Here is a 13065-nt window from a genome sequence, read left to right as displayed (position 1 = left end):
AAAAAGATGGAGCCAGCCAAAAGCCTGTCGGCAGAGGAGTGGATAAACAGACTCCGGTGCATGCATAAGTAAGGTATGCATCTCTACGAACCAACAGTGAAGCCGTCCGTCCAATAGCTTCGGACATGCTTTGGTTTGGAAGGCATGCTCAGCAGGGTCAGTCCATCTCCTAAAGACAAATACTACATGACACCACTTTTAAAGGCGGGGGGGGGGGGGGGAGAGGGGAGCATGAGCTTCACACCAAAAAGCAGGCTTTGAAGGCGCGGATAGGGCTGGAGGCGGGCAGAAAAGTGGGGAGCAGCGGGGGCAGAGATGGAAAGGTCCACACTCCCGGGAGCTGGCTGGGATACTGGTACTGTTCTGATGGGAGGTGCTGTGAGCTGTGTTTGGTACACTTTTCCCTGTGTGTGTTGGAGTCCGCAATGAAAGGCGAGGGAGGGGGTGGGGGTTTATCACAGCCGTGAAGAGCCTCGGGTTCCTTCCCCATCAGATCCAAACGCTGGTCTCAGTGGTTACCCAAGGAGAAGTGGACTCATATTATATTGAAACTGACTTTGATGTTTTCACAGCAAATAGTTTCAAAGAGTTGTTCTTTTATCCCTGCTCTCTGTTGGAAGATTGCTTTCTGTTGGAAGAGTCACACAAGACACAAGATGAATAAATAAGTAATAATATTGTTGTCGTTTGTTGCCAGTTTCATAGATAATGGAAGGAAACATGGCCTTGTAACCAATTGCCATTGGGTTGCTTCTGACTTGTGCAGACTGACGATGTTAGTGTGGAGCTGCGTCCTGGCGGTGCTGCCCCGTATATGTTGGACTACTGACCTACCAGCCACTCACCACATGAGACTTCCTGCTTCCGTAAAGATTTACAGCCCCAGAAACCCAATACAGGGTCATTTTGAGTCAGAGCTGATTTCATGACAGTGGATGTGGGTAGTGTTTTCAGTGACTATTTTGGGGGGGAAGTGGATTGCCAGGTCTTTTTTCTGAGTCACCGCTAGGCGGACTCAAACTTCCAACCTCCTGGTTAGCACCCAAGAGCATTAACCATCTGCCCTACCCAGGGATGCCACAATGCTTACCTGTTGTCATCAAGCCAGATTGCCCCATAGGGTTTTTAATGCTGTCACCTTTACAGAGCAGCTAGTGGGTTTGAACCACCGTCCTGTCGGTTAGCAGTTGATCACTTAGCTACGGTGCTGCCAGGCTGCTCGGCATTGATAACGTTAAATGCCGGATAGAGATAAGAGCAGGGACGTAGTAGGTGAGTGCTTGCAAGCGGATGCTGTGATTTCAGCCAGAAGTGCAGGGAGCTCGTGAGAGAGGTTTTCTGGGGAAGAGCACTTTGGGCAGAGGGAGTCTGAGGCACCTGGTACTGGGGAGATGTGAGGCTGGGAGAGGAGAGGAGGGTGAGGTCAGGAAGGCAGTGGGACCCAGCTCACTGACTCAGAGTAAGGAGGGGAGCCCTCTGGGGTGTGGAGCAGAGAGAGGAGACCAGTTAGCTGCACAAACCACAGGAGTCTTTCGAAGGCCCCTCACGAAAGCCCCCAGTCCTTTATTGTCCTCCTGGTCCTGTTGTCCCCACTGAGCAGAAGTGGGCAGACCGAGGCGAGGCTGAAGCTTCGCCAGAAGGAGGATAGGGGACCCATGGAGCTCAGAGGCTGGGAGGAGGGAAGAGGGGGCCTGGGTTGAAGATGGATGCAGGCAGATGGGGAGTGGAGGGTGGGGGGATGACATGTAGATGACAATGTCGACAAGTTCAGGACACTCATGGGGCCTCTAGCTGGTCTGCCAGTGTCCCTGCTCCTGGCTGGCCTCCCCGCCAGCAGCAAGCACATTCCACAGCTGATGTTTGGCTTGTGGTCTGGCCCGGGCCCCTCCTTGGTTTCTTCTGCTCTGAAAGGGTTTTCTACTTGGATTCTTGGCTCTTTTTCATCCAGGGCATGAATCATGGCTCATGGGCCTTGAATGAGGATGGAGTCCGGGAAGCCCACCAAGGTACGGATGGCTACGTGACAGGTCCCCAGTCAAAACACACAAAGGCAGACTCTCGCCCAAGATCCCAGTCAATAGTCCAGATGCTGCAGGGGCACCTCCACCTGCCCCACTAGCACCATGAAGTTCGCAAGTCCAGAAATGACCCCCCAAGCTGTGTCCCTACCTAACTTTTTCCTCAGCTGGTGGGACTACTTGTTATGGGTTAAATTGTCTCTCTCCGTGCCAGCCACCCCAAAGATGTGCTGAAATCCTTCCTTCTATGGTGACGTGGGTTAGACGTTGAAATTCTAAATACAAGGTTGACTGTTAAAAACTACCAGCCGGGCAACAAATGTACAAATGTGCTTGACACAATGGATGTATGGCTGGAAAGCGATAAGAATCGTATAAAATGATTTTAAAAACCCAACAATAAAATGATTTAAAAACCCAACAAAACTACCAGCTTTTCCAAGAAAGATGAGACTCTTGACTCTCATGAAGATTTGTGTTGTTTCAGAAACCTTACCGAAGGTCACTGTGAGTCAGAATGGACTTGGTGGCAGTGGGTTTGGGGGACAAGTGAATCAGACACGATTTGGAGCTTTCCTTTGTTATGCTAATGAAGCCATACTCTTTTGGATGGCTGCGAACCCTAACCAGTCCTCGGAACAAAAAGAACAGACTAGTTACAGAAACACACATAGCTGGTGACGGTGCCGAATGAAGACAGACAGACAGACACACAGCAGGTACAGCTACATACACAGGAGCTCCAAGCAGCATGGGCTGGCTGGTGGGGAAGCGGAAGCAGAGCAGGAAGGAGCCCCTTGGAGATGTACACCGTGACTCCGAGAGGCAGTCCGTTTCTGGCCCTCAACAGCACCCACAGTTGGTATCTTCTGTTATGGCACCACGAGGTGATTCAGGCGGCCCTTTGCCTTCTCAGACACCCTGATGAAATGGATGTCTCCCTTCTCTCTCTGGTGACAAGCGCGGTGAGGGTCTCCCATGGGGTCGCTCCTTCTCTGCTTCCAGCTCTGGTGTGCTCTTGCCTCGCTCACTTGCATCCACTCCCATCGTGGTCCCGCTGCACCCAACCCCATTCCTGCCCACCCTCACCAGGGCGGGCCAGCGCAAAACACAGAGTAGAAACTGCCACTGCCCCCTCCCCCACCCCGCCCCATAAAAACCCAAACCCAAGCTCATTGCTGTCTATGGAGTCATAGTGCTAGCAAACCTAGCTGCCACTCAAACAAACTCACTGCCGACTTACAGCGACTCAGCAGTGACTGCCGCTGTGCCTTTCCGAGATGGCACTCTTTGTGGGAATCGGAAGCCTCGTCTTCCCCCATAGAGCCTCCCTCAGGAACCTTCACTGTCTCCCCATCTACCAATGCACCTGCCCCTTTCTCATTGTTTCCGTTCTGCATAGCACTTACTCCAGCATCCTGTAGGCCAGGCGAGCTGCAGTTTGCCCAGATCCACCACTTACCCAATCCCTCTTGCTACCAACTGGACACTTGCATTTACAAATACCGTCCATGTCTCGCACCCGAGTCCCTATGTTGCTGCTTCTCCCTCACAGTGAGCTCATTTGTCCCAGGACCATGCCGGCCTAGTGAACCAAACGTGCCTTTAAAAGCAAGTCACAATTTTTTGGTCATTTAAAACATACACAGCTCAATGCATGTCAATTTCCACATGTACATTTCAGTAGTATTGATTATTCCTTCCGAATTGTGGAAACATTCTCACCCCTTTTCTGAACGGTTCCTTCCTGGTTGACATCAGCTCATTGTCCCCTCAACTTCCCACGGAGGCTTCAGAGTGGCGGTTGTCAACATGATCCCAACGAGATCGTTCTTTAAATGAACACAACGCCCAAAGCAAAAGCTCTAAACGAACCCACGGCCATCGTGTTGATTCTGACTCACGGGGACCCCATGGGACAGAGTAGAACTCGTGGACTTCTGAGATGCTTTACAGACTAGAAAGCTTTGTCGTTCCCTACTGAGCAGGGGGTGGTTTCGAACTGCTGACCTTGTGCTTAGCAGCCCAAATCATTAACTCAAAAGCTCCTCGAGGGACAGAGCGCATATTGTTCTCATCTTTGATCCAGATCCTGGCTCATATAATCTTCTGTCTCAGGACCTCCTGGGATGTGTGTGCAGGGAAATGAAGACATCTCTCATCCTTAGAAGAAAGGCACGATGGTCTACTTCTCCAACTTCCACCACCCAAACCTCTCCAAGGTCCCACTCTCACACACATGGAATCTCTTATGGGTCAGAATCAATCAGATGACAACTGCTTAATTTTTGCCTTTTAATCCTCTCTTGGAATCTCCGGGTGGCGCAAATGGTGCTTGGCCAGATGTCCCTCAGAAGAAAGGCCTAGCGATCTGCACCCAAGAGGTCACAGCCATGAAAGCTCTATGGGCCAGTTCTACTCTGTACACAGGGACTCACCCGCCACGAGTCAGAATCTACTTGGTGGAAACGTGTGTGTGTGTGTGTGTGTTGATCTTCAATAGTGGGTGCTCGCTCGGATTACTGGGGAGCTTTAAAAAGTGACATGCTGTGCCCCACCATGGCAACCGAGATTTGGTCTGTCTGGGCTGAGCGGTGTGGGATCCACGTGAGTCCGATGGACAAGCCACTCCGTTTCTACAGCTATAAAGTGGGACCATGGTATCCTCCTTGCAAACTGCAAGCCAGCAGAGAGAACTACAGGTTACACAGCCAACTCCACATATGAGTGTGAATAACTCAGGGAGGATCTTTATCTTAATATAAATATAGGTATAGGTATATTTATTATTACTTAAAATGTAGGACTTTCTGATTACCACCAATCACCGACTACCAAGGGCTGCCTTGGGTGTGTGCTGAGGGGCACAGATGGGCGGTGTAGAAGTAGAGCATTAGAACTTTCTTTTGAGTTGGATACAGACCATCAACCTTTTGGGGAGCAATGTATTGTGTGCACTACCAGAGGCTCCACTTACCCCTTAAGTCTCCCCAGTAGTGTAGGTTCCAGACTTCATCCATGACCAGAAGCCATGGCCTCGCAGCCCATGAACAAATTATTCTACCCTAAGGTGCTTCACGTGATGAACCCACTGGTGGTGGCTGAACCACCATCCTCCCCTGGCCTATCCTGGCTGAGAATGGGCACATGGAAGGGCAGCCACAGCTCCTCCCAGTAGCCCATTTTAGGATCTTTCTGAGGCCTTGGCCTTCCAGGCCATCCTGATCTTCAGGGGAAGAAGAAACACACAGAGAAATCTGCAGAATCAGGACTTCTGGTAGCTCGGCCCAGCTGGGGGATGCTGTGGGCAGGAACCCGTTCTCTGTGTTATCCTGTTTGGAATCCTGGTGTGCGTTACCATAGCAACTTGTCTAACTCACCCCATATGCCATGTGGAAAGAAAAAAAAAAACAACCAACCTCTTTTTGCTGTTTTTTTAAAAAAAGATTTTGGAGAAAATGTACATAGCAAATTAGATTTTCGTTCAGCAATGTCTACACATCATCTTCAGTGACACTGATTACACTTTTCACAATGTGCCGGCACCCTCGGGACTTCCATTCGAGTGGGTCTTTGCTCCTCCCAGCTTCCCATCTTCTAGGGGAGTCGCTGACTGAATGGTCTCAGGCAGATGGGCATGAGCAGGCACTGAACGGTCTCTGACAGATGAGCCGCTGACTGAACGGTCTCAGGCAGATGGGCATGGCACTCATGAGCGAGGTGATTTCGCTTAGGAGCCACTCTGGGTGACCATTGAGAGGGTTTGGTTTGAGTTCCAGGTCTAAAGGGTGCCCCCAGGTGACTGCCTCGGGTTTCCCCTACTTTCTACTGGCCCAGTCAGTCTGCCCTTCTTTTAGAAACTTGAGTTTCGTTCTCTCTCTGTTGTCCCATTCTATCTGGGGCCATCTTTTGTGTCCTAAATCAGAATGGGTGATCGTGGTGGCTGGGCACCATCTAGTTCTTCTGGTCTCTGGGTAGATGAGTTCATGGTTTGTATAGCCCCTGGAGTCCCTAACTTATTTGGCTGACCAGGTCCCTTTCAGGAAAAAAAAATTACTCAGTGTCCCCCATGGCCATCAAAAATGTTTGTATTATAACCCACAGTCCAGGGTAAAGTACAGGATTCTACTTCAGCAGACCCCTGGATCATTCCAGTGCCTTCTAGGGGGCGGTACCCCCTACCTTGGGAAACACTAGTGTAGACCACTAGTGTCGGTCTCAAACTTTTGAGATGGAAGAGCCACTCCTGTCCCTCACAACAATTTAAAAATTGTTCAGGCGCCATAAATACACAATTTCCAAACAAATGCGATCACTATTATCTGAATGATAGCCTTTAAATGAAACTGTGATATTTTCATTTTCAGTTTTACTTCAGCACCGCATGCACACACATACACCAAATGCGCTGCAGACGGCTTGCAAGCCGCAGTGTGCCGGCCCCTGGTCTAGACTATTCGTCTTGTAGACTAGTTTCCTCTCTTTCTTTTGAACCCCAGAGGCATCGAGAGCAACCATTGTCTCTGACGTAGATGGCTGCTCCCATGCTATTCAGCAAACCGGAATGCACAGCCTCATCTTTAGGAGCTATGTTATGCCATTTGACTGAGTTGTTCCCAAAGACTATGGTCCTCGGCCTAATGAGATGTTCCTCGGGCTGCTTTGGCATCGCCCAAGCGATAGCCTGGCTTCTTCACCATACAGAGGGGAGTCGCCTACCTCAGCATGAGCTGGGTCAGGCTCATGTCATGTGTGATGGAACATGTCGCTGAGAGGTTGTGCCAGTCCAGGCAGGCTCCTCTGCGTCAGCTAGTCTTCTGACGGCTGGTCTTGGTGCTTGAAGCTCCACCACTGGCCCTTTATGTGGCCCACGAAATGCCGATCCCTTTGGGTGGGACAAATCAAGCTGTCATGCCTTGCGCAGCTTAGCATGAATTAATAAATTAAGCTGGAAGCTCTGATTTAATGAATTAATTGATTAGGGGTTGGGAGCAGAATGTGGGGTGGAAGGGAGTAGCCAAGAATGAACTAGAGAGGTGCACTCTAGACAGTCAGAGTGTCCAAGACTACTGGACAGCAGGATCAAAGGGCAGAATCCTCCCTGGACCTGAGCTGGTGGGGAGTGGGGGAGGGAAGCTCCCACATAACGAGGCTCTATGTGAGGTCCACCTCTGGCCAGTCTGAGGGAGGAGGCCGCCCAGCTCCTGGGCACCTCCGTAAACCCCGACTGAACCCACTGCCATTGCAGCAGTTCTGGACAGAACAGAAAGGCCCCTGCGAATTTCTGAAGCTGCAAACATTCATGAGAGCAGTGAGCCTCATCTTTCTCCCATTGAGTGGTTGGTAAGTTTGAACTGCTGACTCGGCTATTTGAGCCCAACACATAAACCAATACAGTATGGGACCTTCGCGAGGATGACTATTTCCACGTAGGTTTCGTTTCCCTGAAGACGAGCTATTTGATGGGGGGCCTTGTTTGTCTATGCCCGCAAGACCCATTTCCCTAAGAGACTGAGTGCACGAACTGGGCACTGTTGTTTGAGTCTGGCTGCTCTTCCTCTGTGAGCATACGGCAGCCAGTCATTTCATGGCCTGATCCTCAGAGCCGTGTCTGTGACCTGGCCGTGCAGCAGTGACGTCACACGCTGTTGAACCAAAAGGAGAACCCCCGTTACGCGGCTCCTGCGTGCGGCAGGGCAGAGCGGTGCTCCTGGCTCTCCGTGGCTGACTTTTCATAAGCTGATTGCCGGGCCTTTCCCCCAAGGTATCTCCCCTCTCACCCTGCAGTTGGCAGCCGAGTGAGGGGCTGTTCGTGCCACCCCAGGACTTCAGCAAGGCCTGAATGAGGTGTGAGCCAGGGCTCGGCACAGCGCCCGGCATCAATCAAGTAATCAGGGATGGGAGGGAGAACAGCAGCTCCCGTTAAACAGAGGGCGCACACGTGCCAGGCGTGCTCTAAGCATGCTGCTTGCATGAGTCACATGGGAGTCACGTAAGCCGCAGGCCAGCCATGCAGTCACCGCTCTCCCCACTTTGCAGCTGGGGAAAGTGGGGTGGAAGGGACGTACTCTGTCCCCAGAGCTTATTCAGCAAGAAAAGCACTGGAGTCTGGTTTCTGAGTCCATGAGCCGATCATGCCATTTGGTGAAGGAGGGGAGGAGAGACAGAGGCAGGAAGGAGAGGGGTGTCATGTAGAGATGTGACTCTACACTGACTCCTTCCAGCAGGATGTCACACGTCTTTTTAAGATGGGCCTAAGTTGTTGCTATATGCTCTTGTGTCCGCTCCTAGCCGTGGTGGCCCATGTGACCAATAGGGTCCCCTAGGCCGTCGTCATTACAGAAGCAGGTCATCGCGCTGCTCTTGGTAGAGTGCGTCACGATCCCCACCTCCCACCTTTTGGGAATCAGCTGAGTGCTTACCCATCACACCACGGAGCTCGGTGTCAGCAGGACACAGGATGAACACCCGCCCCTAACGTTTTTGGGCTCGCTGAATGTTGGGTACAGGATGATCGCCTCAAGTCTCTCCCTCCCTGCTCCCTGCCACTGGTAAGAAACTCCTGGGCCATCACCAAAGACCTCAAGGAGTGAAGATTTACACAATGTGGGTGAGGACAGTCCCTTTCTGTCCACAGTCGCCCTACAGCAGGCACCCCTTACTGAGGGTGGGGCAGGTGTGGCCACGAACTGGTTGTGGGAATGGGTGGAGGGCTGGCCCTGGGGCTGGCAGCTTTATGATTCTGTGCTGTGTGTATGGTGGAACCCACGGTTGCTTTGGGGACCATTTCCATGACTCCAAAGTCTCGCTGGTGGCTCAGGTTGCGGCGGAGCTGGGAGTGGTGGGGTTGGGGACATTCTAGCAATGAGGAGCAGCAGAGGTCCCAGTTTTGAAATGTAGCAGTGTTGCCTTTGAGTTTGTCACTGTCCCTGAGTCATCCGGAAGCTGCCCCTGCCTGAGAGGAGGAGGATGGACCCGTCTCGGCAGTGGTCCTGGGACGATGCTCAGCTTCCACTCCCCTACCACCAAGCCAAAGTTAGGGAGGAGAAAGGGGGCTTTCACAATTCCCCAAACTGCCTCCTACATCACAAGCGCCACCTCTGCTCAGAATATGGTTTGACGACAAGCCACGGGGAAAGAGGGTGGAAGGGAAGTTCCCTGCAGTTTGGGGAGGGAGGTAGATGCTTCCACCAAAGGAAGGGGGGCAGGGGGAAGTGGTGCCGAGAGGGCAAGGTTGACGGAGGAGCTGCCTGAGATCACGGGGAGTGGGGAAGATGCAATAACCGGGAGACGAGCCGCCCGTGCCTAGGGGTCCATTGAGACGATACCCTGGTGAGAAAGCAGATGAAGAGCTGGGTCCCCACACCATCTCCTGAGAGCTTGAGGGTCTGCATGTGTTATGGAAGGGCCAGAGCCTTTCAGCTGGTGGTAGCTGGGGGGGCTAGGCTGGCAAGCTCCCAGCAGGATGGGCAGCAGAAGTAAAGGGACAAACTTCTATTTCTTCCCTGCTTCCCCATAGAGCTGGTGGGCAAGCTGGGGCCTTCGTAGTCTGCGCACCCACGGTGCCTCGTCTGGGCTTTGTGCGTATGATGTTTTCCTGCTGAGTGGGACCCCAGCTGGTACGGCCAGGTCCCACCCCTCTCTAAGGCCGCCCAAGGTCTACCTGGAGAGCATGCGGACATCAAGCGAACCTCCGGCGAACAGCCCCTGGGTTCTCACGATTGCCCAGACAGTGGGCCGGCTCTTTAGGTGAGGGGGCTAGGAAAGCTGTGCTTGATTTCGGGACCTGACACGGATGACGAGACTTCAGAAAGTCTGCGCAAACATTCTATGATCGCTTAGCTGCGTTTTCCCAGGAGCGTCCTCATGTGTCTCCAGTGCCCCAGCACATCTTAGGGTCGTGAGTGTAAAATCTACATCGCTGTGCCTTCTGAGATCCCGTCCTGAGTGGTCAGCTCCAGGAACAGCCGTGCTGGTGAAGACGATGGAGAAGAAAGACAGCCCTGTGAACTGCTTACTGTGGGCCAGGCGCTCTCCACTTGGGGTACATTTGCTCTTTTAAGCCTTGCGACAATGATCTAAGTTCTCTTGCTGTCTCCATTGAGCAGGGCGAGGAAACCGAGGCATAGAGAGATTCCGCAAGAACATGGAGCCCTCGCTGGCAACGCCCAGCCCCTCCGCACACTATCCCTCCTTCAAGACCTCAGTTAAGTCTCCTCCTTGAGGAAGCTCCCCTCACTCACAGGCCTGCGTCCACTCCCCGGGCCCTTTGACTTCTCCGTGTGGTCGCTGTGTTGTGTGCCCGTGGGTTGTTCCCACTTTAGTGACCTAGTGGGTTTTGCTGGGCAGGGACCGTCACAGGGATGGATTGCCGGGCCTTTTCCCTACAGAGCTGCTGGTGGGTTCGAACAGCCGACTTTTCAATGAGCGGCCAAGTGCTTAACCAGTGTGCCACCTGGGCTCTTTGGTCAGACCTACTTTCAGCTACAGGCAGGGCCCACGTGGTATATGTGCTTGAGACCCTGGCTCCTTGCGAACGGATGTGGTCCCAACATTGATGGATATATTTAATGAATCCCATAATGAATCCCACATTTTAAGACGTCAGACTGACCAGACATAACTCAGGGGTGATTTTCTGCATTTAAAAGGAGCTCTGACACACACATCCTGACTTCAGAGGTTATTTAATATCCCCTAACCCCACCCCACCCCACTCGCCAACAGCCCCTGCTTGGTAACAAGCATGGATTAAACCCCACTGCATGCTAAACCCTGTGCTAAGAATATTTCTTACAATGCTTCCCTTAACCATCTGCACAACTCCATGGACTCAAGACATCTTATGTCCACTCCACAGATGAGGAGACCTGTTGGGGGGGTTGGAGAAGTAACCCGAAGTTGCACAGCCACAGAGCCTTGGGGCCAGATTTGGAACCCAGGTGGGATCACAAAGCCCTTGCCATCTACTTTCTGAGGTCTGGACTGCGGGGGTCCCCTGAAGCAGAAGTTGGACCTTGGGGTTCTGGTTGGCCCACCTTCAGTCTAGTCAACAGGAGTGCCCCCCACCCCCCACCTTACCCTGTGGCAAGAATCTCGTGAGATTTGGAGCTGGTTCTTGATCTCCCCTGCTGCCTAGAAGCATCCAGAGCGGCTGGGCCTCCCAGCTGCTGGTTTCTGGCCTTTAAAGAACCCAGCCTGCACCCCAACTTAATGCTGAAGCACAATTTAAACAGTGGCTACGGGGTACCCTAAATGACACCCCCACCAGCGGAGGTCTTGTCAACTTTAAGCATACTGAAACCTCTGTGGCAGACTGGAAGTGGCACTTGTCAGGGGCATCCGGGAGCATGGCCTCTCCCACCACAGTCCTATGTCATCCCCACTACTGGCCTCAGTCCCTGCATCAGGTGCCCCCAGAAGGTGAGGCAGGGCCGGACTCTCTGCCGGGCCAGCTCCCAAAGGGAGCCGGTTCTCACCCAAGCACCTGGCCATGGCAGGTAGGGGTCAGCAGCGCTTTTGCCGGCTGTAGAATGGTGCCCCTGCAGGTGGCAGTGGCCACGTACCAGATGGACCTCGGCCTGGGTGCCCCACAGCGGGGAACTGGGGGCTGGAGGGCTTTGCTGAGCGCCACACCTGGAGTACATTAGTCTGTGGCGCGCGCCTCGGCTCAGCAGCGGCTTCCCCAGATGACTAAATAATTGCCTAATCCTGAGAGCGAATCCTGCACGATGCCGGTTTCCACCCGGGTGTCAGCGAACATCTCCTGGGGCTCCGCACTGCGGGGTGGCGCGCCCCCAGTCTCCAGCCGGGCGGCGAGGGTTGATCACAGCCAAGGGACCGCCTGCCTGGGCTTTGCTCCATCTCCGGCTGGAGGAGCTCTGGGTAGTCGATCCAAACTTGGGCATCCCCCCCACCGCGAGCCCCCTACCCCGGGGGGCTCTGGGCAGTCCATCCAAATCTGGGACCACCCGCCTCAAGGCCCCCACCCCGGGCAGGAGGTCTGCCGAGGAAGCGTCCACTGCTTCTTTGGCTTAACCTGGGCGGCGCACGGTCCGCGCTCTGGGGACGCCCGAGTACCCCGGCGGCGGCTCGGGGGAACCCCGGCGTGGCACTCGGAGATCCCCAGGGCGCCCAGTAGGAGCCCCGGCCCACGGCGGTGCTCAGCGAAAGCACCCTCAACTCCTTCCAAACACACCCAACTCCGCGCTCCAAGTCGCTCGGCTCCCGTCCCTCTTGGGCAGAACTTGGCGAAGTCACTAGTCGCAGGCCGTCCCCCGGGGATTCACGTCCCCACGAGCAGCCAAGGACCGACCCAGGGGGGCGCACGGCGTCCGGCGCCTGGCTCCGAAGCCCCGGCGGGCCGGCGAGGGACCGCGAGCAGTAAGGAGCAGTTAGGAAGGCACGTACCTGTCCACAGGCTGAGCGCCCAGGCCACCACGAGGCCCCTGGGCAGGTCCATGGCCCGGGCGCGGCGGCGGGTGCAGGGTGCAGGGTGCGGGGCGGCGGCGCGGGGCGCAGAGCCAGAGCGGCAGCCTGCTCGGCGCAGCGCCTGCAGCTTGGGGCCGGGAGCCTGGTGGCTGGAGGCTGCACTGCGCGCGGGGCGCCCCGGCTCCCTGACGGCCAAGGCAGCTTCAGAGGAAGTGGGAGGGTCCCAGCGGCGGGGAGGGGCTCCTGGACAGCACCCGGTCCCTACTGCAGCCTCTGCCTGGGCTACGCCTCAATGTCACCTCTGGACCTCTTCTCCCCCCACCTCCTCTGCTCCTGAGGACAAAACTCCTGGGAGCCACTTTCCCCAGGGAGTTCCCTCCCCACCAAGTCGATCCAAACTCGGGGACCCTCCGCCCCGAGTGCCCCACCCCAGTCCAATTCCGAGCCTGTCCAGAAAAGTGATTAAGAGCCCCATTTTTTCATAGAGGGAAGAGCTTCAGACAGCTGGCAGGTAGGGGCGCCCTGGGGGCATTGGCTGAAACTCAGCTTTCCCTTGGTCCCTCAAAGCCCATTTTGAGACGTCCTCTGCCTCCCTGCACCCTGGGGCTCGGATGGC

General features: G+C 54.4%; 1 protein-coding gene across 2 annotated transcripts in view; it reads right to left on the bottom strand.

The window, feature by feature from the left end:
- The window catches only part of ITGA11 (integrin subunit alpha 11), a 126569-nt gene extending 113935 nt beyond the window's left edge, over positions 1-12634 (bottom strand). The window contains exon 1 of one of the 2 annotated variants that reach the window (XM_075536111.1): positions 12429-12634. In XM_075536111.1, the coding sequence (XP_075392226.1) occupies positions 12429-12480 (52 nt within the window). In that variant the 5' untranslated portion in view covers positions 12481-12634. The remainder of the gene's footprint in view (positions 1-12428) is intronic. The other variant, XM_075536110.1, reaches the window with a different exon arrangement.
- Between the last annotated feature and the right edge of the window lie 431 nt (positions 12635-13065).

This window comes from Tenrec ecaudatus, chromosome 17, assembly GCF_050624435.1.
Source record: "Tenrec ecaudatus isolate mTenEca1 chromosome 17, mTenEca1.hap1, whole genome shotgun sequence".
NCBI lineage: Eukaryota > Metazoa > Chordata > Mammalia > Afrosoricida > Tenrecidae > Tenrec > Tenrec ecaudatus.
Note: the sequence above shows the minus strand (reverse complement) of the source record. Positions and strands in the feature narration are given on the sequence as shown.